Here is a 23,595-nt window from a genome sequence, read left to right as displayed (position 1 = left end):
CAAATGAGACATTTCTTATGTAAAGAAAACCCTAAAGATTCTACCAAAAAACTGTTAAAACCAATGAGCAAATTCAGTAAAATTTCAGGATACAAAATCAACATATAAAAATTAGCCACATCTCTGTACACTAAAAGCAAACTATCTGAAAAATAAACTATGAAAATAATCCCATTCACAATAGTATGAAAAAGAATAAAAATACTCAGGAATAAATTTCACCAAGGAGGTGAGTGATCTATATGCAGAAAATTGTAAAACATTGATGAAAAAAATTGAAAAAGACACAAACGAGAAGATGTGCTGCATTTGTGGATTGAAAGAATTAATACTGTTAAAATGTCCATATTACCCAAAGTGATCTATATGTATATTATATAAATATAAATATATTTTATATTATACAATGTATAAATATATATAAACATATTGTATGATATATGTGGGAATATTATTCAGTCTTAAAAAAAAGAAGGATATCTTGGCATTTGTGGTAACACAGATGAACCAAGGGGCATTATGCTAAGTGTAGTAAGCCAGACAGAGAATGACAAATACTGTATGGTGTCACTTGTATGTGGAACCAAATAGAAGTCAAACTCATAGAAACAGAGAATAGAATGGTGGTTGCCAAGGGCTGGAGGATTGAGGAAATGGGGAGCAGTCTGTCAAAGGATACAAACTTATAGTTGTAAAATGAATGAGTTCTGAGTGTGTGATATGCAGCTTGGTGACTATAGTTAATATACTGTCTTGTATACTTGAACTTTGCTAAGGGAGTAGATATTAGGCGTTCTCAACAAAAAAAGGTAACTATGTGAAGTGACAGGTGTTTTAATTAACTTGATTCTGAGAATCATTCCACAATGTAAATATATATGAAATTACCAAGTTATATGCTTTCAATATATTACACGTTTATTTAGCAATTATACCTCAAAGTTGGAGGAAAAACAAAGAGTAAGAGTAACTCTTGCAGGTGCAAGAGAGAATCTGAAGAGCATCTGAAGAGAAGGCAATATTGTGGGCTCACATAAAGCAATTTCTGAAATGCAGTGGACTCTCTGAACACCTCCTCTCCATGCCAAGGGTTTAGGAAACACACGCACACAAATCTCCCCACCCTCTGAACTCATACTTAAAGTCATGATAGTTTTGGGCGTTCACCAGGCACTTGCACCTATCTCTTACAGTCTCTGTTCCTCATGGCAACTCCAGTCCGCATGCTTATTTTCACTAGATTAGGAGAGAGTTGGAGAGACAGAAGCAACATTCGCAAGGTCACACAATAGTAAGATGAAGACCAGAGAATCAAGCCTAGTTTGACTCCAAATACCTGACCCTTTTCTCTGGCTCCAATTCTAGCTGAAACATCCCTGTGGGAAGGGATCTGATCTCCACCTTCCTCTGAACGAGGAAAGGTGTAGCCTTGAGCTAGGACGTGAGCAAATTCCTGAAGCTAGTGAGTGAGGACGGTTTGTCACAAACAGCACCTGTTTTGCCCAATATCCATTTGTGAGATGATAATGAGCTGTGGTAGACAGATGGACGGACAGTCGCTGCGACTCAGAGAGAATGTGTGGTTTCAAAGGGTAGAGAAATCCAGAAGAAAAATGCACATAGAGATTTAGGATTTCAGAGATTTATAGGAAGTCACAGCAGTTCAAGGAGCTTCAGAATATTTCAGAGATAGTCACAGTGTTCCAGAGAGTTTCCAAAAGTTCTGAGAAATAAAAGAACTGTAGATGTTTGTATATTTTCAGAGATATATTGGGAGAGCTACACCGACAACTGGAAAAAATGTAGAGCAAGATTGAGAGTAGAGAAAATGGAATCAAAGGATTTTTCTAACACTCTGGTTCCTCCATGTCAAGGAACTTTTGACATATTAATGCAAAATGAAAAGCCTCATGAGTCCCCATCTATTTACAGATATTGTATATAGAAGTTTAGGTTCAAATACAGGGTGAAATGGGATGGGAGGGCACGAGAAAGACAGTCACCCTGTGGTTTCCCTGCCTAGGGGAACAGTGAGGTAGAAGATGCTAAAATTTGTCCTATTCCTCCCCCCAGTGGCCATTGCCTGTACTGCATGTTCTGAGAAGAGCAACTTTTCCATGGCCTCAGACCCAAAGGGGATGACGTGAACTACTCTCCAAGCCAAGGGCTTTTAAGAGAATCCACATATGACTCTCCCCTTTCTCTGAATTCCGATATGAGTGTAAACAGTTATAGTTGTGCGCATTCATCCTGCATTTGCCAGTTATCACCAGCACGGCGCAAACTCTGGGCCAAGTGTTTTATATTCTTTCCTTTAACATTCGCACCAGCCAAGCCAGGTCTCCAAAGCATGGAGCTTAGAAAGGTGAGGCCACTTGCTTAGGGTCACACAGTTAATAAGCTGTTGTCATTTGAACCTACGTTTTGTCTTCAAATCCCGTATTCTTTTCTCTGTTCCTACCTCTATGCTCTCCAGCTAAATTTCCTTAAAGGAAGGAACCCAGTCTCCACTTTATTTTCTCCAGTTACAGGCCAAGTGCAGGATTGGCTACACAATAGAAGCTGTGAATGCTGATGATTACAAACTAATTGATGATTGATTGATCGTTTACCGCTTGACCATTTATTGATCATTATTGATTAGTGCCCAACTGGAGTCAGTGCCTGGCTAGAAAGCCATCCCAGGCCATGCCAGGTGATTTTCCTCAAACCCTAATAAGTTTGCTGAGGTCAGTGCGATATAGTACATCCTGTTTGCTGCAGGCTAAAAAGGCAATATTTTGCCCATTGCATTTGCCACATCAGGATGCAGGGAAGCCAGGAGTTCTACAGAAATGAGTAAACTTCCTCAGACAATTCCTGCAGGGAGGGAAAGGACTTGCAGTGGAGTCTAGCAGAGAGAGCATTACAAGGCTGACAAGGGACAAATCTCTCCCTTGGAGAGATTTCTTATTTCCAATTGCTGGGACATGATTCCGACAGGTGCTCACAGGCTATCAGGCTTCTAGCTGCAAAATGAAATTCAGGTGGTGAGCCTGGTCCAGCCTGGTGGGCAGTAGCACTGACCAGGGGTCAGAGCAGTGGGAGTGGCCCCGGAGCCCCCCAAGAAGAGCCTGGTAAGGGAGGAGGTCCAGCAGAGCCATTGGGAGACCTGTGCTCAAACTCTTGCTCCACCAGTCACCTGCCTTCTGATCTTGGGCAAGTGACTGGAACTCTCAGAGTGTCAGTTTTCCCACAAGAAAACTGAAGGTCCTAACTTGCCTTCCATGAAAAGAGAACTAACATTTCCTGATCTCGAAGACTGAAATGGGCTGTGCTGCTGAATCACACCAAATATAAGCATCAGTGTCCTCTGCCTGAGGTCTGGAGCTCAGCCCAAATTCCCCAACCCCATCTCCTGTCCCCGATGGAATACTATCGTTTGCAATAAACCTAAAAGGGTATGTCGTGTGCCCCTAAGGTTAGTTCCTACTGGCCTGCTCCCTGGTGCCCACTGCACACACAGTTTCTTGAGGGAGTTGAGTGGGAGGAACCCAACCACCACCCTTTCCAAGAAGACCTGGGGCAAGATGACGAAGAGGGAAGAGCACTGACCTTGCAGCTGGTGGCCTTGGGTGCCCATCCCAGTCTTGCTGTAAACTCTGCCTAAGACTCTGTGGTCTTGGAAGCTCATGGACTTCTCAGGGCCTTCGTCCCTCAACTGTGAAGTGAGGACAGTGCCCCTATTCTTTATTTTATTTGGTAAAATCTGAAAATGATATTTCAGAATAAGGCAATTTCACTTGGCAGAAACATTTAGGTTTTACACTCCGGCATCTTCTTTCGATAGGGATTGTTTCTGAACGAGCGTGTCAAAGTCCTGGCCCTTATGGGTTCATAATATTATCATCATTTCTTTGTATTTTATGTATAAATTACAAAATGAAAACTGTGTGGATAGCACTGTGTGAAATTAAAAAGAATTATCTGATCATTCCAAATGTATAGCTTTTCAGCTTGGGGTATACGTTTTAAATCAGGTGATAAGATAATGGCGTGCAGTCTGGACTGTAAAGTATGGGACCCCTAGTATCCCCCAGCATCCATTCTTCTCTGTTAATGAGTAAAAAACATTTCAGATTCTTGCTGGGATGCGGGCCACCCCAAACAATGATGGCATTTCCCATCCTTCCCTGCAGCTTAGTGCGACCACACTACTAAGTTCTAGGCAACAGGATATTAGAGGAAATGTTGTGTGCAATTTCTGGGAAAGAACACTGGAACGTAGAGGCAGGGGCTGGTGTTGGAGCGACCATGTTAAACAAGGAGATGGAAACTGCTAGGGCAACAAGATAAAAGGACTCCAGTTCTCTTAAGAAATTGTGAACTACCTTACTCGTCTTGTTCTGTCCATCTCCAGACTTTTATGTGAAAAAAAAAATGTTTCTTGTTTAAGCTGCTTTTAACTTGGGTATATATTATAGACAAACTTAGTCCCAGCTGATAAATGGAGTTCCACTAATGATAGTTTGCATGGTTTTGAGTCTTATACTGTATGAAGAGCTTTCAGGGGAAAGGAGGAAACTAATGCCATTTGTATTCATTCATTTATTTGATGAAAATGTAACGGTGATCTACTGTGTGCCAAGCCCCGTGCCATGCACTAGGACAGAAATGAATCCAACAAACTCTGCCTTCCATGAATCCCTAACGGGAGAAACAGACAGGCAGTTATAACACAACTGATAGGAGTTATAATGGGGGAAACAGGCAGCCGTGGGGTGTCCAATTACCCAGAATCAGGAGAGGGCATGACGTGGGGTGGGTGAGCTGGGATGGCTGACTGGAGCGTGAGCCCAGGTCCGCTGCCTCTGCCTCCACCTGCCAACCCCAGGCTCCTCTGACCTCCTTGACCAGCTTCTTATGAGAGACAGTAGAGACCATTTATTGTCTTCCAGCAAGGGCCAGCTGCTCACGGGAGAACTCTCCAGAACCTTGTTTGGGTAGCCGCAGGCTCTGCTTCCGGAGGAGGATGTGAGGAGGTGGGGTGATATTGACTCGTCATGAAACCATCCTCCCCAACCCCCAGCTGCGACCCCTCGGGTCTCGAATCTGTCAGGACGAAGGAAGTCACCAAGTGGTTGCCTGTTCTAAGGTGAGTACCAGTCCATACCACGTGAAGGCGCCTCACCCACATGGATAGTATTAGCACAATAACCCCACCACCACCACCATGGTAGGGCATCACTGTGACAGGCCCAGTGCTCTGTGCTTTACATACTCACCCTCTACTTCAGGATGACCCTGCAAGGCACACTTTGTTGCCCCATTTCACATACAAGGAAACTGAGGCTGAGAGAGAGAAAGCAAGCCAGCCAACCACACACACACTGATGAGTGTCAGGGCCAGGCCTGGGGCCCAGGAGTGCCTGACCTTAACGCCTGTAGACTTGGAGCCCTCAATCTTCTGGTTTCCAACCACAGCTCTGACTGGATGCCACTTTCTCCATGACTCTTAGAACTGAAAGGCTAGAGGGGACTTGGTGGATAATTTGGTTGATAGCCCTTTAGAGTTGCAGGGTCATTAGAAATGACCTCTCATTTCACAGATGAGGATACAGGGGCCCATAATGGCATGGTGACATGTGGGTCTACGTGTCGAGGATCACAAATGTGCTGGTAGTAGAAACAGCTCCTGGGACACTAGGCCAGACCTATGTCTTCTGCTGTCTTCTGCCACTTGGGCCCAGCCCCTCACTCTTGGATTGTGCTCTGGTTCCTCCTAAAGACCAATGTCTGCGGAGAAGACATCTGATGCCAGGAAGTCCCCATCCTCCTGGTGACCTTTCTCTGGGCCGGGGACTCAAGGTCTTTGTCACAGGGGCCTGTCAGAACCGCTGCTGCCCCAAAGGCACCTACTGTCTGTGGGGGACACAGCGTGGTGCAGGCAGTGCTGGCCTGGGAGCACAGGGCCTGTGACAGGAGCTTCCTAGCGCAGGAGTCCAGAGGAGAGGAGGGAGGAAAAGGAGCAATGTGCCGGTCAGATGGCTGTCTGCAGTGCTGGGAAGAGCAAGTGTGGGGGCGGCGGCCTTAAAGACCCTTAGTCCTGTCTGCCCAGACCACGAGCCCAAAGGTCACTGTCCGGTATTTTGTGCTCCCGACCCTGCCTGTCTCCCTGCTTGGCCCACTTCCGCTTTTCAAAACACCCCCAGCCTAGACCACCTCCTGCCTGTAAATCACCAGGCCCTGGGACACATTTAAGCTCTGCCACAGACCCTCTGAAACTCTTGTCTGTTGCTTGCTGGGGGTGACAGGACTGGCCTCCTCCCCACCTTAGGGAAAGTGAGGCAGGGTGGACACATGCCTCTAACAACCCTTTCCAAAGCGACGGCCACTTCCCCAGCTGGCCCTGGAGCAGCCACTCTGTCACAGGCTGCAGATGGATGGCCAGGGATGGCGCATACACGGGTCCTCTGAGAAGCTGTCACAGAGACAGGATGGGACAGGCAAGAAATCAGCTGGAGACGAGAGGACAAAGGGGAGGAAGCAGGAATAACTGGGAGGAAAAAGGGGAAGAGATCCCAGGCAGGTCTAAGAAGGTTTTGGCTGGCCCTTGGAGTCCTCCAGGCAGAAATGCCCATTACATGAGCCACACCTCCCACAGGAAGGGACAGGTATAGTGTCAGCCACACTCAGTCGCTGGCCAGGAGTGGTTGGGGCCAGTGGACTTCAGGGTGAGTGCAGTGTTCAATGCCGAGGGGTGGCGGTGGTTGGGGGGGGCAGTAGGTACACTGAGCTCCCCCCACTGCCAAGGTCATGGTAGCAAGGCTCCCTAGGAGTTCTGTCTCACAACTAGATGGCAGGAGGGTTGGGGGCGGGGGAAGGTGTGGGGGAGGATAGGCACCTGTTAGATCGGGTCACCCTTTGGACTTCAGCCAAAAATGAGACAGAAATAGTCCATCATCTCATAGTTCAGCATCGCATTACATACACATTATCTCGTTTCATTTCCCTCACTCCTGTTTTTCCAGCATATCATTACCTCATTTTACAGATGTAAAATTGTGTGCTTAGTGGGTTAAATAATTCTTCCATCAGTGTAGCTAGTGAGCAGCAGAACCGGGACTCATCTGTGGCTCTCTTACTTTCCCCAAGTCTGGCCACAGGGACTCACGACTGAGCTGAGGCTGAAATCCTGCAGGGACTCAGCTAACAGTGATGCCTCCCAGAGGCACTGTACTTGGCAGCTTATAAAACATTTTCAAATCCATTGTGTTAACTCGTCCTTCCAACCACTCGTGAGATAGTCACTATCTCCAAGTTACAGAAGAGAAAAGGGGGCTGAGAAAGGTGAAGGGCTTTGCCAGGGCATGGAGGCACCTAAATGAGCCTGCGCTGATAGGACTCGAGATTCTGTGTACTCGTGACGACTCCACAGTGTTTCCTAGACAAGCTACTAGCTATGTGTGTGTGCACAGGCATGTGTGTGGGTGTGCCAGCCACACCTGTGGCCCATCCTGAGACCCTCCCAAGCTCCAAACCTTGCCCAAGTTTCTAGTGCCAGCCCCGCCTCACCTCCCGTCTTGGGAAACCTGTCCAGCCAGATGGCTGACAGTGGCCACAGCAGCCACAGAAGCTAACTCTGAGCTGTGGTCTTCCACATCTGGCCCTGGGGGCCCCCGAGAACCCTGAGTGCAGCACAAATTCTCTTTTCCCGAGACAACATCAAGCAGCAAGGACAGGGGAGGTCCTTCGGAACCCGGCCCAGCGGCTGGAGAGAGATTTGGGGCCTTCCCCCGCCCCCTCCCTGGGGGAGGGGCCAGGTCTCATCCACCACCTGGACTGGAGCTGTCAGAGGCCAGGCCAGAGCAGAGCAGACCCGGGAGTGTGAGGCTGGGAGTGGCCCCAGCAGGTTCTGTGAGGCCGCCGGCACAGGTAGGGGTCGGCCCCATCTGACAGGACTACATGTGTGGTGACTGGAGCCTGTAAACCTCTTCTTTTTCTTTCCTGTCTTTTCTCTTTCCCTGGGGCTCTGTCACCACCTATCTCTGTCTGCTCTTCCTATGTAATAATCCTTTCCTCTTGGAATTAAGCATCCAGCCTGGCCACCCGAGGCCTCCACCCTTTCCCACTGAGTGACCCTGACCTGGGAGCACTCCAGAAGCCTCGGCCCCTTGGAAGCTGGGGGAGGGGCGATGCCAGGAAGGAGCCAGTGCCTCTCCTGGCCTCTGCAGGCCATGTGGTTGGCTCCTCCACGGAGCTCCTCCTCCGGGACCCGGCCTTGCTTACTGCCGTCTCCCCACTGCAGAGAACACAGCCTTCCGTAAGGCCGGGGGAACCACTGATGCTGCATCCTGGGGGAGAGGTGTCCCTGGAGCTGTGCAGTGAGACAGCCCTGACAAAGGGCCTTGCACGGAGTGTGCTCACGGAGTGGCTGGGGTCAATCAGATGGAACTGCATTTGGGTTTGAAATGATCAGATCACAGGCACGTGGCAGGGGAGGGGGGGGTCATGAGCCATTTGAGCTGAGAGCTAGAGCGGTGGTGGGGACAGGGCAGAGGTGGCTAGGGAAGGAAGGGTGGCTGAGGGCTGGGGTGCAGGCAAGGGGCTGAGGTCTCTGGAACCAGATCTGGACCCCAGTGGGTTCCCGTCCCCAGTCCAGCCGTCTTTGGGCCCTGCTCAGAGCTCCCATTAGAGGAAGCCACACGGAACTGACTTCTACCCCTCCATCAGACGGGATACATCTTCCGTGTCTGCCCCCGTAGACATAGGATTAGGAGAAAAAGGACAGTGTGTAGCAGTGTTTAGAGTGAGTCAAGCCCGAATTCAAAATCCAAATAAGCCATAATTATGTCACATCTCCAATGAGCTGCAAAATAGGAATAATGAGGCCAACTCCTACAGTTACTATAATAGTGGCACTCATATTTGGGCTGTGACCTACCCAATATTTCTGGCACATACTGGCAAATTTAGTCCTTACCCCGTATTGTTCTCAGAAGAGGAAGTTCTCAGCAGGAAGGTTGGCCAAGAGTGGTTTTTCAGGAAGAACCTGCAAGCAGCCAGGGCGAGGCCAGCCAGAGGTACCAGTGAGCCTGCCCAGGGTTCTTCCGGGGGCTTCCTAGGGTGCTGGAGGAGATGGGGATACCCAGACAGTAGAGGGAGAGGAGGTTCTCTTCTACATGGAAAACTCTTGGTTCCACGGTGGATTTGGGGGTCCCAGCCCACTTTGTACCATCAGCATTTCATGGCTCGTGCTCAAGATCTTGCCATCTGTCATTCCCTTAGCCAAAGGCTTCCCACCCTGCCTACCCTGGCTACAATGTTGGTCCTCTTGGGAATGGAACAATCTGAAGGCTGTTTCCCATTCGTGGCTTAGTGGCAGGGATGAGGGTTTATAGGCAATGGGAGTTGAAGGGAAGGGCCACCCAGCATGGAGGGTCCTGAACCCTGGCACCATGGTTGGGGCAGGGACCCCATGGGAGAGAAAGCCACAAAGGTCCACATGCTTCCCAGTTGGGTAAGAACGCAGCCAGGACCCTTTCCTCTCCATCCTTCTAACTAGATGCCAGTCTCCACCTTATCTCTTGTGCCAGCTTCCTCATCCTCATCTAGCCCCCACACTGGCCCCCAGAGGGATTTTCTAGAATGCCAGTCTCACCACTCCCTTTCTTCTCATGCCCCTTGCCCCTTCTCCCTCCAGACCCTAGGCTGCAGCCCAGCCACAACAAGCCATTCCCCGAACACCCCACACCTGCCTATACTCCCCTGCCTTGTTCCTGCCTCCCTCTGCCTGGAGAACCTGTCTGCTTCCGCTCACTGCCCACTGTGCCTCTCATCCCAACACAGTCTATGAAAACCATTCTCCGCTCTTTAAGCACGGACTTGGTGCCAGTCGTTCGTTAGGGACATGAATGGAAATGAGGTACCCAGATCCCTTGAGGGGCTCACATCTAGTAAGCCCACATCAGTGAGATGAATGGGGGGGACAGGTTGGGTTTGGGGACACTCCCCAGGCTAGGGAGTCAGCGAAGTCTTCAGGGAAAGGATGGTGGGGGAGCACCAGGCACATAGGAGACCTGGGGACGAGGGGCAGCGTGGCCCTTCCAGGAAGCACATCCGGTTACATGCAGCAGCAAGGATTCCAACCCAAACTCTGAGGGCACGAGGGGAGGAAGAGCCTTCACATGAGCAGGCTGCCTGTGGGACAACCTGGACACCATGACAGTTGTGGACAGTCTGCCAGTGAGGAGCTTGAGGGTAGAGAGGCCATGGGCACAGGCCCTGTGCATGGCTGGACATGAGCGGAGTGGCAGGAGGTTGGCGAGGGGCCGTGCAAACATAGCATGGCAAGGATAGGGAGGGGACAGTTGAGCTGTCCAAGGGAACTGACACTTTGGGTGGTGACCTCCAAAGACAAGGCCATAAGGCTAGAGAAGTAGCTGGCCCCAGGAGTCGAAGCAGAACCCTGGTTTCCAGAGTCTTCAGTGACGGCACAGCCTAAAGCCTAAGTAAGGGAGACGCCGGCTGTGAATGCCAGGAGTGAGGTTCCTGGTCTACCTACTGCAAACTACACACACACACACACACACACACACGGAATAAAGAGAACGCAGGGAGCCGGACCCTAAAAGCAACCTTGTGAAGCAACTGACCTAAACAGCTGGTCCAGGGGGATATAGTTCTTCTGTCGCCCCCAACTGAAACTCGGCCACACAGTCCCTGTCGCTGCTGTAACTCTGAAAACGCAGCCTCGGTTCAGATACTCCTCAGAAACTGCACTGTCCGACGCTGTTATTCAACACCTGTATCTTCATGTAAACACTGTCCCTGCAGCTCCCACCCTGCCGGGGTTGGCTGCCAGGCCAGCTTGTTTGGTTTCTCTCCACCCTCTCGGCCTGCTTTGCTTCTGCTGCGCTTCCCCGGAGAGCCCGCCCCGCCTCCCCAACTGGACTCGGTGGTTCCTTCCCGGAACTCTGCGGCTCAGAGGGAGGGGGGTGAATCTTGACGTGCCTTGTGCTGAAGGCGCCTGTCCCGTGTGCCCGGCTGTTTTCTGGCCAGCCTGGCAGCACGCTGGTCGGCCTCCCGGGGGCCCCCAGAGCCAGGTGCGGAACAGGTGCGCACTTACTGTAAGAACCACAACACCACCACATCCTCCGTCTCGGGGGTTCTCCGAGAGGATTTCCTGCATAAGTGGGGCCTCCTCCTGGCCTGCCAGCACCTGCCTCAAATGTCAAGCCATTTTGGATGAAACTCTTCCTGTCTGGATTTCATAATCCATGCTAAGTAGAAAATCCATAATGGGCACGGTGCGATCTTTCCTCAGTGACTCTGGGTCATTGCTTTGCATATGAATCCTCAGCTGCCGTTCAGGAATGCCCTTGGCTGAGAATTGATGGAGCCTGATTCCTAGGTTGTTCACTCTAATTTGGCCTCTCTTACGTCATCCTTTCCACTTTCCCTGGTTATCAGGACGCCCATGTGCTGTGCGTCCATCAGTGGCCGTCCCCCTCTGCCCCCATGGCCCTGCAATGCCCTGCACGCCTCTGGCAGTCTCTCTCCCACTGTTAAGTTGTTGTTTTTAATTTGCTGTGAGCTGCAGCACAAAATAACACTCTAGGCGAAGCAAAACAAGACAGGCCCTGAGTGGGGGATCTGGGGCTCACCAATGCGTCAGCGGGTGGCCTTCATGTATAAGCTTCACAGTGTCTATTCTGAAGGTTTCAAAACCTCTCTCACTTCCTTCTTGGCACTCTCTTGGCTCTGGGCTGCTAAGATGTCTGGCTGGCTAACAGATGGGTCTCAGATGCATCAGAGGGATGGCTGCTATGGGCCCGGCCTGCTGGTTTAGGTTAGGTAAAATGTGCAGGGTGAGGGCTTGGCATCGGGCGTCTGTGAGGATGGGGCTGGGGGACAGGGCGTGTGGGCAGTGGAACCCCGAGGGTAACTTCCGGAGGGGAGGATAGGAGGACCGGCACTCACTGGCCCTGCGAGGTGGGCAGGGTATAGGCCACGCTGACGGGACCCCCAGGTCCGGAATCAGTGACCTGTCCATGGTCACTCTGCAGCTCAGTGGGCTGGGCTGCTGGGACTAGCAGGCTGCCTGGGCCCTGGGGCAGCTGGTTTTCCCTGGATCCGGCGTGCTCCGTGTCCTTCCCAGGATCACTCATCTGTCAGAGCACAGGGCAGGAGTGTGAATTCCGGCCCCACTTTGTGGCTTGGAATAAACATGTCTCTTCTCGGGACTCAGTTTCCTATACTGTAAAAAAAAAAAAAAAAGGCAAAATGACACCTGGGGGTCGGGGATTGGAGGTGGGAGCACTTGACGATGGAGGCTTTGCCCAGGTAGCAGCAGACCCCTTCCCCTTCTCCTCCCTTGTCCCCCTCCCACCGGGAGCAAGGAAAATTGCATTGAACTCACTCCTAAGAAACCTGGACTCCAGGCCCAGCTCCACCTTTCTTGCCCGTATGACCCTTCCCTCCCTGGGCCTCAGTTTCCCTTCCACATAAGCCAGAGCTTAAATATCCCAACTTCTGAAGTCCCTCCCAGCTGCTGAATTCTACAACTCTCTTTTCCTCCTCCTGCTCCTCTCAGGGGTGGGAGTATACACGGTGTGTGTGAGTGTGCACGTGTGTGTGTGTGTGTGTGTGTGTGTGTGTGTGTGTACTGGGGGCAGGGAAAGCGAGAGAGTCCTGCAGAGGATGGGGTGGCAGCTAGGAGAAAAGGGGACCAGGACTTTCCATGCCAGTGGGGCTCAGAGCTTTCTCAGCAGCTAATGGCCCTTGGGGCTGTTTAATCATTACAGGAAAGGAACGAAGCCAGGAGCGCCTCAAAGTCCAGCGGGGTGGTGAGCAACTCTAACAGAGGAGCGTGGTGCTGGCAGCGATGGGGCCTGGAACTTCAGGAAGTGGGGTCAGGACAGTGACAGCTCCACGCTCAGCGCTGGGCTCCGGAGTCAGCCTGCATGCCTATGACATAGGGGTCCTGGTCGTCTACTTTGTCTTTGTCATTGGCGTAGGGATCTGGGTGAGTAGGTTTGGGGCCTGGCGGGGGAGGCAGGTGCAGGGTGTCACCTCTGGCTGGTCGTGGAGCTGGGGGCAGGGTGGGCAGGGGGAAGGGGATCAGGAAAGCACAGGCTGAGATGGAGAGGTCTTTAGGAGTCATTCTCTCCAACCCCTTCTTTATAGATGGGCAGACTGAGGCCCAGAGAGGAATGTGACTTGCCTGAGGGCACACAGCAAGCTGAGGCAGTCCAGGCTGGGACCCCCATCTCCCAGCTCCCTGACTCTATGCATCTGCTGCCTTTGGCCTCACCCATACCTGGCAGCCCGAGCCCCACTCCTGCCCTCCTCCCCATGCCACCATCGCCAGCTATGGGGACGCTCTACTCGCGGCCTATCCACCCTCCACTACTGGGTGTCTTGGCAAGGAGTAGGGCTTTCTAACGGAGCTGGGGTTCAAATGCTCATGGGAAGGGAGCCAGGTGAGTCCAAAGGTCCTTCTGTTCTCCATTGTTCACCTGAGCCTCAGTGCCGGGAAAAGGGGCCAGGCTCTGAGAGGTCAGGGAGCTCTGAGTTCAGATCCCAACTCTGACTGTTAGAGCCACAGGGCCCTGGGCACATGAGAACGATCTGTGAGTCTCAGTCTTCTCATCCAGGCAGTGAGAATAATAAAGCCTATGCTGTAGAGTGGTCATGACCATTGAGCAAAAGGACACATTTAAGCATCCGGCAGAGGGTGGCACTCGGCTGGCAACAATACACGTGGCTATTATCACGGCCGCGGCCTCATTATGGAGGCAGGGGACAATGGTTCCAGTCCCAGCTGGTACTGTGGCAAGCTCGGGAACATTCTCTGGGCCTCAGTTTCCTTATCTGCAAAGCAGGGTGAACAGCCCCTGCCTCCCAAGCTGGTGTGAAGGAGAAATGGGCAAGCAGCTGATCATTGGCTCTTGGGAGGAAAAGAACCAGTCCTCAGTGACTTGGGACGAGCTGTTCCCTGTCTTCAGCCCTCAGTTTCCTTACTTGTGAGATGATTCCATCTGCTCATCCGGCCCTGCCCAAAGACCAGAGATGACAAGGAAAGTTCCAGCAAAGGCTTAACAAGCACCAGCCCCTCTCCTCCCCATCACTCCCCAGTGACTGCATACTTTTCCTTGGGGGCAAAGAGTCTCCTTTCACATTTCTCTTTTTCCTTCAGGTATCCTTCAGGTATTTCTCCCACCTCTAGACCTAATCAGAGACCTGTTGACTTTGGCATCTTAATAAAGTCTTCCAGTTTCCGTTTCCCTGCCCACTGCCCTGCTGCCAGCCCCTAGTCCCCAGAGGAAGTTCCTTCATGTCCACTCTCCTTTTGTTGTTCAGAGCAGTTCCCCCCCCCCCAAGCTGCAAACCACCACCCACCAGTTCAGGGCAGGGGTCTGCGTGGGGTCCTGCACAGGCTTACCCAGCATGGTTTGACTTCAGGCCAAGGCAAGAGAAGCCCCCCAAACAGAGCCCTACCTCTTCCGGGGGCTCCTGGGCTCTCTGTACCCCTGTCCCCAGTGTGTGGGAGTCCTGCAGAAAGGAGGGAGAGGGCGCCTCCATGCAAGCCTCTCAATCAGATACAAATCACTTCCTGACACAAGTGTGGACAGAGGGAGGGCTCAGGGGACAATAGCCATAATCTTGCACCCTTGCCAGGTACCGTGCTGTTCATGAAGGCTTTAATCTCTGTTGGCCCTTTTGCTCTCTGCACCAGCCCAGGGGATGAACGGTGAGGCCCAGAGAGAGGCTGTGACCCTCTCATAGGCAGGTAGAATAAAACCTGTGAAACTGCCGGTCTCAGTTCTCCTGCTCTGTGTCACCCCAGTGCCTGCACCCAGGAATGGGGAGCTGAGGTGGGGCAGAGGTGGAGGAGCTCAGGAAACCTTCATCTCTCTCCCCTTCCTTTCCAGTCGTCCATTCGCGCAAGCCGAGGGACCATTGGGGGCTATTTCCTGGCGGGGAGGTCCATGACCTGGTGGCCGGTGAGTTGATCTTCCCCCCTGTCTCCTCCCACCATTGGATCCTCGTCTTGTCTTCTCTTGTCTGGACCAAGGCAGCAGCCCCCCAGATAAGTTTCCTGGCTCTGGGCTCCTTCTCTGTGGCCCAAAGTCACCCTATAACCCGAGAGACCTTGCTAATTAATGCGCCCCCCCCCCCCCGATAAGCGCCTCTTAAGTGCATACCCTAGGCTGGACACTGCACCTACAGAAATAATCTAGAATGTTCCCATCCTGGAGAAGCTCAGATTAGCTGGGCAGACAGACTCACAGAAAACAGGATGAATGCTGAGCTGGGGGACACAGAGGGGCTGTGAACACGTGCAGGAAGCCTCTGGCCTCAGGGGAGGTGGGATTAGCAAAGACTTTCATGGGAAGCAGACACATCTGCTTAGTACTGTAGAGGAGTGAAGTGGGGGGGGGGGTCACAGAGGTCCAATCCCCAGCATCCTCAGGGAATCGATCCCGACACTTTTGTGAGCCCCATCTCCCCCCTCAGGCCACCTCACTTGTTTCTCTCGCTCCTCAAAACTAACTCCCTATTCCTGCAACACGATGGAGGGATGTGAGCCCTGCCTGGAAAAGGCAGGGTGGAGTTGTCAGCCCCCCTGGTAGCTGAGGCTGTGTGCACACCTGGGCACGCGCAGCTCACATGCATGGTACACGAGTGCATGCTCTCACACGCCACCAGCCGTCCCTACAGCCTGTCTTGGTTCTCACCACTCTCCTTGCCTGCACTGGTGACAGACTCATTGAAGAGTAGAGGGGGCCCTGGACATTGACCGAGCTCTCTGGAAGGTTCAAGTATCTGGGACAGGAGGAGGTAGGGGCAAGGAGCTCTCATGCCTCTAGCACGAATCCCCAGGAGTGTGAGGGGCGAGGGGCTGGAAGCTCACAGGGACAGTGACTGGTCCCTGTCAGCCATCACCTCAACAGACGGAAGAGCACTCTGTTCAGTTGGTACCCACCCTCCCCCACCCCCATCACAGCCCTGGAGATGAGTCTGTAAGAGGGACAAGAAGCAGGACAGAGGGCCTCTCTGGTCCATCCAGGAGAGTGGCTAGGGGCGGCCGGGTGCCCGTCCAGTCCTGCAGAGAGGACATCTCCCTGCTCCGTGTGAAACTGTGTCTCACTGTAAGTGTGAGGGAACCCGAGGCCTCTGAGCAGGAGGAGGGTGTCCTCCAGACGAGCAGGGTGTAGAGACGACCCCTGCCTCCCACGAGCCTCAGTGGGGCAGGGCTTCTGCCTGCGGCTGGACGCACAACCTGCTCTGCTTGGTCCTGTTTGTGACACGAGCCCGTGTGTCTGTGTGTCTGGGCATCTGTTACGCAGGTCCCATTGCTTTGCACCCTTCCCTACCAGGCCAGTCCTGAGAAGTGCCTCACTCCCCTCTCTGTGGCCTGAGCAGAGTGTGTGGCTGGGAAACCAAGAGCAGAAGGAGTAACAGCATCCTTGTCCCCGACGGGCCCGTCTGGTCCCCCTGCCAACCTTGTTGACTGATGACTCCTCCAGTCATGAGCTGGGAGCCCTGGGCTGAGTGGGGCCGAGGCACCTCGCTACTCCCGGTGAGGGAGCAGACCCAGTGTTCCATGCTCTGGCCAGGCACTCCCCACCAGCCCTGCCAGCGTCCCCAGGACCGCCTGAGTGTGTGTGCATGTGTGTGTGTGTGCATGTGTGTGCGGCAGCACGGAGTGGCTTCAGCATGAGAATCTTTGTGCCCTCGTGCTGCTCAGCTGTTTTCTGAATGTCTCAGTACCTTTCCTTCCTTCTCACTTTCTATCGCCCAGCACCGCTAGAACAGTCAGTGAGTGAGAACAGGTGAGTCCCCACATTTTACAGGTGAGGAATCTGAAGACTTGCCAGAGGGAGTGATTTCGTTAAAGTCACACAGGGCGCAAGGCTGGAGCACAGCTCTTCACCTCCGTCCCCGTCCTGCCTCTGCCCAGGCCCCGGAGCCCCTCCCTCTGCCCCTTTCCTGTCCAGTGAAGGATCCCATCAAATAATAAAAGATAACACTAATGAGTGCTTATTAGGTGCCCAGCAACAATCATGCACTAATTACTGGAGCCAGACAACCAGAGTTCAAAAGTTCTGTTGTTTACTAGTTCTGGAACTTGGGCAAGTCATTTATCTGTGCCTTGGTTTCCTCCTCAGTAAAATAGGGATAATAATAGGACCTACCACATAGTGCTGTAGTGAGGGTTGAGTTAGTTTGTGTGTGTGTATATATATAGATGTTGAGAGAAAGAGAGAGAGAGAGAGAGAGAGAGAGGAAAAGGGGGGCAAAGAGAGGGTGAGAGAATCCCAAGAAGGCTTCACACAGTCAGCCAGAGCCCGGAGCAGGGCTTGAGCTCATGAACCGTGAGATCATGACCTGAGCCCAAACCAAGAGTCAGATACTTAACCGACTGAGCCACCCAGGTGCCCCAAGTTAACATATTTAGACCAGTGCCTGGCACTTAGCAATGCTGTGTATGTACTAACCGCTATGATGTCGTCCTTATTGTGTCTATTGCATCAGATTGTGTCTATTGCATCAGAGTTATATTATTGTGTCTATTGCTATCTCCTGGGGAAAAATGATCTCAACTCCGAGGCTGGCCCAGCCTGTGCTCAGCCCCTCAGCTCCTCCCTCTACCTGGCCTGGTGCTGGAGGCACTGGGTGGCAGAGGGCCTCCCCCAGTCCCTCTCATGGGGACCTCCCCACCTCCTCTCAGCATCCTTGCCTCTGGAGGCCCCTAGATGGGTGGTCCCAATGCAGGGCCTTGTTCTCCCTGCATGGATGCTGTTTCCCATGGCTTCCCTTCTTTCCCACCTGGCCACTCACTCACTGGGTGACCTGGAGCCAGCGGCTTCATTTTTCCTAACATTATTTCATTCCTCTGTAAATTGAAAAGATTAAACCTATCTCTTGAAATGTTTATGAAGATTAAGTGCATTAGTGTCTATGAAATGCCTCACACTGTGCCCACATACAGTAGGTACCCAATAAACGTCAGCTCCCTCCCTTCTCCCCTTTGCTCCCTCCCTTCCTCTCCTCCCTCTGATTTCCTGACCCAGGCCCTGCTCTATTCACAGCTTCTGAAGCTCACGGTCCTGGCTGTAGATTGATTTGGATTAAAATTGACCCCGACCTTTGACCTCACTTGTGCCTTGCAGATTGGAGCCTCTCTGATGTCCAGCAATGTGGGCAGTGGCTTGTTCATAGGCCTGGCTGGGACAGGAGCTGCCGGAGGCCTTGCTGTTGGGGGCTTCGAATGGAATGTAAGGAGGCTGGTCTGGAGGCTTCTCAGAGATAACGAGGGTCTGAACGTCCCACACCCCACACCCCACACCCCACCCCACCCCTGGCTTTAGTGCTGAGAGGAACCTCAGAGGTGCTTGGAGAGGCTGTATGGTAAATCGAGAACCCATTTCACAGATGAGGAAACCAGGACCTGGAAAAGGCAGAGGGACTCATCAGAGGTCACACAGCACTAAAATCAGGTCCCAGGTCCCTTGCCTCCCAGTTCGGTGCTCCCTCACAGCGTGACGTGCACAGGAGGCTGTCCTTCCATGTGCATCTAGGACACGGGTAGATGTCTCTTGTTCTTATTCTCCCCACTCTTCCAGGCAACCTGGCTCCTTCTGGCCCTGGGCTGGATCTTTGTCCCCGTGTACATTGCTGCTGGTGTGGTCACAATGCCACAGTACCTGAAGAAGCGATTCGGGGGCCAGAGGATCCAGGTGTACATGTCTGTCCTGTCTCTCATCCTCTACATCTTCACCAAGATTTCAGTGAGTACCCACCGCAATGTGGCCATCTTGTCTCCCTGTAAATGCTGAGCTTGAGTCGTGGCTTGTTGCTGGATGTAGGGATGGATGAATGGATGGATGATAGATAGATGATAGATAGGTAGATAGATAGATAGATAGATAATTGATAGATAGATAGATAGATAGATAGATAGATAGATAGAAGGGAGGAAGGGAGGAAGCATGAATCCACATACCTTCAATGCACGCTCTCCCTCAGCAGTGGAGCGATCACAGATGAATGAGAAGTACCTGTTAAGTAAATGACAGTGCCTCTCTTTAAATAATTCCTAATCTAGAGTGCATTCATTCATTTCTCTCTCCATTAATTGATCCTCCATTAAGCACCATGAATTTGTTGCCTACATGTCACTGTTCAAAAGATCCTTATTCCTCCTCCTCTGACCTACACTCCGAAAACAAACCTAGGGCAGATGGTTCGCCCATGTCCACACAGAATAGAGCTGTGGGACTGAACTAAAGTTTGGGTCCTGTGACCTGGTCCAGGCGACCTGGCACTCCGTCCTGTTGTAGCCCTGGTATGGGTTCATGAAACAGCCATGCAATGGGATCAGCAAGCAGGCACTGAAGGGGACTGAGTCCACGAGTTGCCAGGTCGAGAGATGGGAAAAATGGTACAGCCACTTGTCCACCAATGCTGGAAAACAAGCCTAAGTCAGCATGTTGTCTGGTCAGCCGGGTCCTGTAATAAACCCAAACATGCAGAGCCTCCAGAAGTGCGGTCATCTGTCCTGGGGCTCCTGCCTGTCCGGTCAGCGTGGGCCCCCTGGCAGCTGGGCGGGCCTCTGCTCTGCTAGGGAAAAGAGGGCCTCTGGGTGCCTGCTCTCTCTTCTCCAACCCCTGCTCCCCACTTCCTCTCCTCTGTCTTCTCTTCATTCCTTCCCCCCTGCCATCACGGCCCACAGATTATCCCATCAGTGCCGCCAGACCTCATTGCTCTCGGTTTCAAAGTTTTATGCGGTGCTCCTCTGCCTGAAAATCTCCACGGCTCCTCAGCATCCTCGAGGCCAAGCCCATTCTCCTCAGCATGGCACTTTAGGCTCAGCCTCATTATGTGATGAGGGCTGACAGCACTTGGTATGGCTGAGCAGGAGGCATCATACCCTGGTGGCCACAGCGAGGGCCTCAGGTGACCTGGACTCCTGGGTCCCGGCTCTCTGCAGACTGACATCTTCTCTGGAGCCCTGTTCATCCAGATAGCCTTGGGCTGGAACCTATACCTCTCCACGGTGATGCTTCTGGTGGTGACAGCTGTCTACACCATTGCAGGTAAGGCCGAGGGCGGGTCGCGTTGGGGTGCAGGTGCCTGGAGCAGAGACAGAGAGACAGGGAGAGGTGGAGGGGGGTCACCTAGGGATGCTACAGTGAGCAGGAGCGTGACTAGGGGACTGTCACCAGGAGTAGTGTGGCTGTGGACTGCTCCAGACAAAGCCACCAGCCTGCCTTCCTCTTTCTCCTCCAGAGCACCTCCCATAGGCCTGGGCACCTGGGTTCCTGGCTTGTGGCTAAGTCAGTTTGCAAATATAGGGAATTTAAACGGTGTTTGGTGGGGAGGGAGGGAGTATTCCTGGTAGAACTATCAGCCCAGCAGAGGAATAGTCTTGGGGTATTAAAAACAACAAGAACAAAGGAGGGAGGTGCAGCTGCGGTACCCAAGGGCCACTGGGGAGAGAAAGAGCTAGATTTGAGTGCCAGTGGCTGGCACCAGCCTGTGGGGGGAAAGGCAGGCGGCTAGAATCGACCTGCTAAGAGGACTCCATGTCTTGTCTGGTCTCCCCAGTGTGGCCAAGCACAGGGCGGGCAGCCAGAGAGGAACCCCTTGTTGGTGCTGACTGATGAGCCCTCTCCTTGGGTCCCCAGGGGGTCTCACGGCCGTGATCTACACAGATGCTCTGCAGACGGTGATCATGGTGGGGGGCGCCCTGGTCCTCATGTTTCTAGGTAAGGTAGAGACCTGAATATACCCACCATCACATCAAAATTGCTCTCCGATTTGTCTTGGGCTTTCACCTCCATGCTGTGACTGGAACTTTCCAGAACACAGGGTCATGTTCCCTACCTCCCTACCCCCATTTCCAGGGTGGGACTGCCAAAGAGCGAACTTCTCAATACACCCCACATCCTCCCTCATTCCCAAGTTGCATACCAGTTCCAAGCCCCGGGGCTCCACATGGGACTGGGAGGTGGGGTGGGGGCATGTGACAGGTCCACTGGGGTCTCGGAGCTGTTTCACTCACTGTGGTCTCTCTCCATAGGCTTTCAGGAGGTGGGCTGGTACCCAGGCCTGGAGCAACGGTACAGACAGGCCATCCCTAATGCCACAGTCCCCAATACCACCTGCCATCTCCCCCGATCTGATGCCTTCCACATGCTCCGGGACCCTGTGAGCGGGGACATTCCTTGGCCAGGCCTCATTTTTGGGCTCACGGTGCTGGCCACCTGGTGCTGGTGCACGGACCAGGTGATGCCCCAGACAAGCTTGGCCCAGACCATCACACACTGGGGTGGCTCCCTGTGGGAAAACCACACGTCTAGGTGCACAGAGTGTTGGGACTCATTCTGGGACTACCTCAGGTCTCGCCTATGGCTGAGCTGAGCCCCACCTGACCTAAGTGGCACACCTCCACTGCTCCCTTTTCAGGTCATTGTGCAGAGGTCTCTGTCTGCCAAGAATCTGTCCCACGCTAAGGGAGGCTCGGTGCTGGGGGGCTACCTGAAGATCCTGCCCATGTTCTTCATCGTCATGCCTGGCATGATCAGCCGGGCCCTGTACCCAGGTAAGAGCTGGGCAATGTTGCACTGGGGGGAGGGGTCACATGCTAGTTCTATTAAGAACACATGGGAAGTGCGTTAGGCTTTGTGGGCCACACATACAATAAGTATTTCAGTAGAAGAAATTTGTATCTGAATATCATTTTAAAATCCTACTTTCCTTTCATAAGGGAAAGAACAATGAAGGCATTCTTGGTGCCTTCCGAGGATGTTTGCCCTTTATCAAGATGTAAGGCCTAAAACGCAAAGGAGTCTACCAGGCTTTGCAGGGTAGTATATGGTCAAGGAATTTACCAGCGACAGCTAAATCATCGTACCCAGACATCTACCTGCCCCTTGACCCTCTGGCCTCTACAACAGATGCTGATTCCTGCCAGCGTCACCAGTAAACACGTCCCTGTAGGGTTGGAAAGCAAATATTGGGCCGAACCAAGAAGGCACATGCAGGTTGACTCGCCCCTAACGGCCATCACTCTTCTATAGATGAGGTGGGCTGTGTAGACCCTGACGTCTGCCAAAGCATCTGCGGGGCCCGCGTGGGGTGTTCCAACATCGCCTACCCCAAGCTGGTCGTAGCCCTCATGCCTGTTGGTGAGTCCTGTCTCCCCCACACCACCCTTCACTCCATGCCCCAGCCTCCTCCAATCCCCAGTGCCCAGGAGGGATTGCACTAAACGTGGACACGGATGCAAAGAGAGAATAAAAAAACTTTCACCTCCACACTTCCTTCCCCAATACACACACACACACACACACACACACACACTTTTCACAAACATCTGTAAGGCACCCATTCTGGCTCTAATCCTGGAGAGGCAGGGATAAAAGGCAGGCCCCTAGTCTGAGGCTTCATGCCATCTCCAGGACACCTGGGCTCACAGAGGGTACAATACTATGTCACCAGGGTGGGGACACAGCAGCATCGAGGAAGCCCTAAGGAGGCACCTGGCTCCACCTGGGAATGTCAGAGAAGGTTTTCTGGAGGAGAGGAAATGGAGCTGAATCCTGAGGAACATCTTAGGCAGATAAAGCCAGACGGGTGTGGGAAATGTCATTCGGGGGAGGAGGGGCTGTGTGTGCAAAGGCCCTGGGCTGAGAGAGAGCATGAAGTCTGAACTGAAGTCTGAACCGAAGTAGAGTCACCTGTGTGATGCAAATGCGGGAGGAATGGATAGCCTTGGAAGGAGGCCGTGGCCATGCCTCACCATGGAGCAGAGCCTTTATGCTGGGTTTTAGGCCAGAGCACGTGAGGGGGACCATCTGCACGGAGGGTTCAGCTTAAGGGGAGGCAGAGAGACAGTTAACAAGGGGTTTGCAGTGGCCCGGGTGGGGGTGATAATGGTGTGGACCAGGTCAGTGGTTTCAGAGATGGACAGAAAGGGTTTTAAAAGATATTTGTGAGGTAGAGGCGGCAGGATTTGATGACTGATCATGTTTGAGGGATGAGAAAGAGGGATCCAGGGAGGCCTCCAGGTCCGGGGTTTACGATGACATTGAGAGTGGAGACATAGGAAAAGAGCCAGGTTTATAGAGGGAAGTCCTTGAGTTGGGCTACCCCTTCCCTTCAGTAGAACAAGAAATGAATTGGGGCACCCGGGCGGCTCAGTCGGTTAAGTGTCCCACTCTTGGTTTTGGCTTAGGTCATGATCCCCTGGTTGTGAGATCGAGCCCCGCATTGGGCTCTGTGCTGAGCATGGAGCCTGTTTGGGATTCTCTCTGTCTCTCTTCTTCTGCACCTCCGGCTCATAAAAACAAAAAGAAACAGAAAAAGACAAAAGGGAATGAATGAAAGAAATAGTGGAGCTGGTGGGACGGGGCCTCCACAGAGGGGCTGATTGAGGGACGTAAGGTGGGAGGGGAGCAGAAGAGGGGGATCTAGGATAACTGAGCGTCTGGTATGGAGATTGGATATTATTAACCAAAGAAAGAAACAACAGGCCCTGGAAGAAGGTGCTGGAAGGTGCTGGCCTAGGTTTGTTTGGAACATTTTGAGTCTTTCAGGGAG

The 23,595-nt window shown here is 52.5% G+C and overlaps 1 protein-coding gene across 3 annotated transcripts in view; it reads left to right on the top strand.

Annotated features, from left to right (window-relative positions):
• The first annotated feature begins 5,203 nt into the window (after nucleotides 1–5,203).
• SLC5A9 (solute carrier family 5 member 9) overlaps nucleotides 5,204–23,595 on the top strand; it is a 32,321-nt gene continuing 13,929 nt past the window's right edge. Inside the window, exons 1-10 of one of the 3 annotated variants that reach the window (XM_078451928.2) lie at nucleotides 5,204–7,914; nucleotides 12,786–13,006; nucleotides 14,916–14,987; nucleotides 18,162–18,266; nucleotides 18,615–18,779; nucleotides 19,982–20,087; nucleotides 20,679–20,759; nucleotides 21,074–21,201; nucleotides 21,460–21,595; nucleotides 22,074–22,181. In XM_078451928.2, the coding sequence (XP_078308054.1) occupies nucleotides 12,866–13,006; nucleotides 14,916–14,987; nucleotides 18,162–18,266; nucleotides 18,615–18,779; nucleotides 19,982–20,087; nucleotides 20,679–20,759; nucleotides 21,074–21,201; nucleotides 21,460–21,595; nucleotides 22,074–22,181 (1,042 nt within the window). In that variant the 5' untranslated portion in view covers nucleotides 5,204–7,914; nucleotides 12,786–12,865. Of the gene's footprint in view, nucleotides 7,915–12,785; nucleotides 13,007–14,915; nucleotides 14,988–18,161; nucleotides 18,267–18,614; nucleotides 18,780–19,981; nucleotides 20,088–20,678; nucleotides 20,760–21,073; nucleotides 21,280–21,459; nucleotides 21,596–22,073; nucleotides 22,182–23,595 lie in introns of those variants that run through there. The other 2 variants (XM_060626322.3, XM_060626323.2) reach the window with 2 other exon arrangements.

This window comes from Panthera onca, chromosome C1 (assembly GCF_046562875.1).
Source record: "Panthera onca isolate mPanOnc1 chromosome C1, mPanOnc1 haplotype 2, whole genome shotgun sequence".
Taxonomy (NCBI): Eukaryota; Metazoa; Chordata; class Mammalia; order Carnivora; family Felidae; genus Panthera; species Panthera onca.
This window is presented reverse-complemented; position numbering and strand designations above follow the sequence as displayed.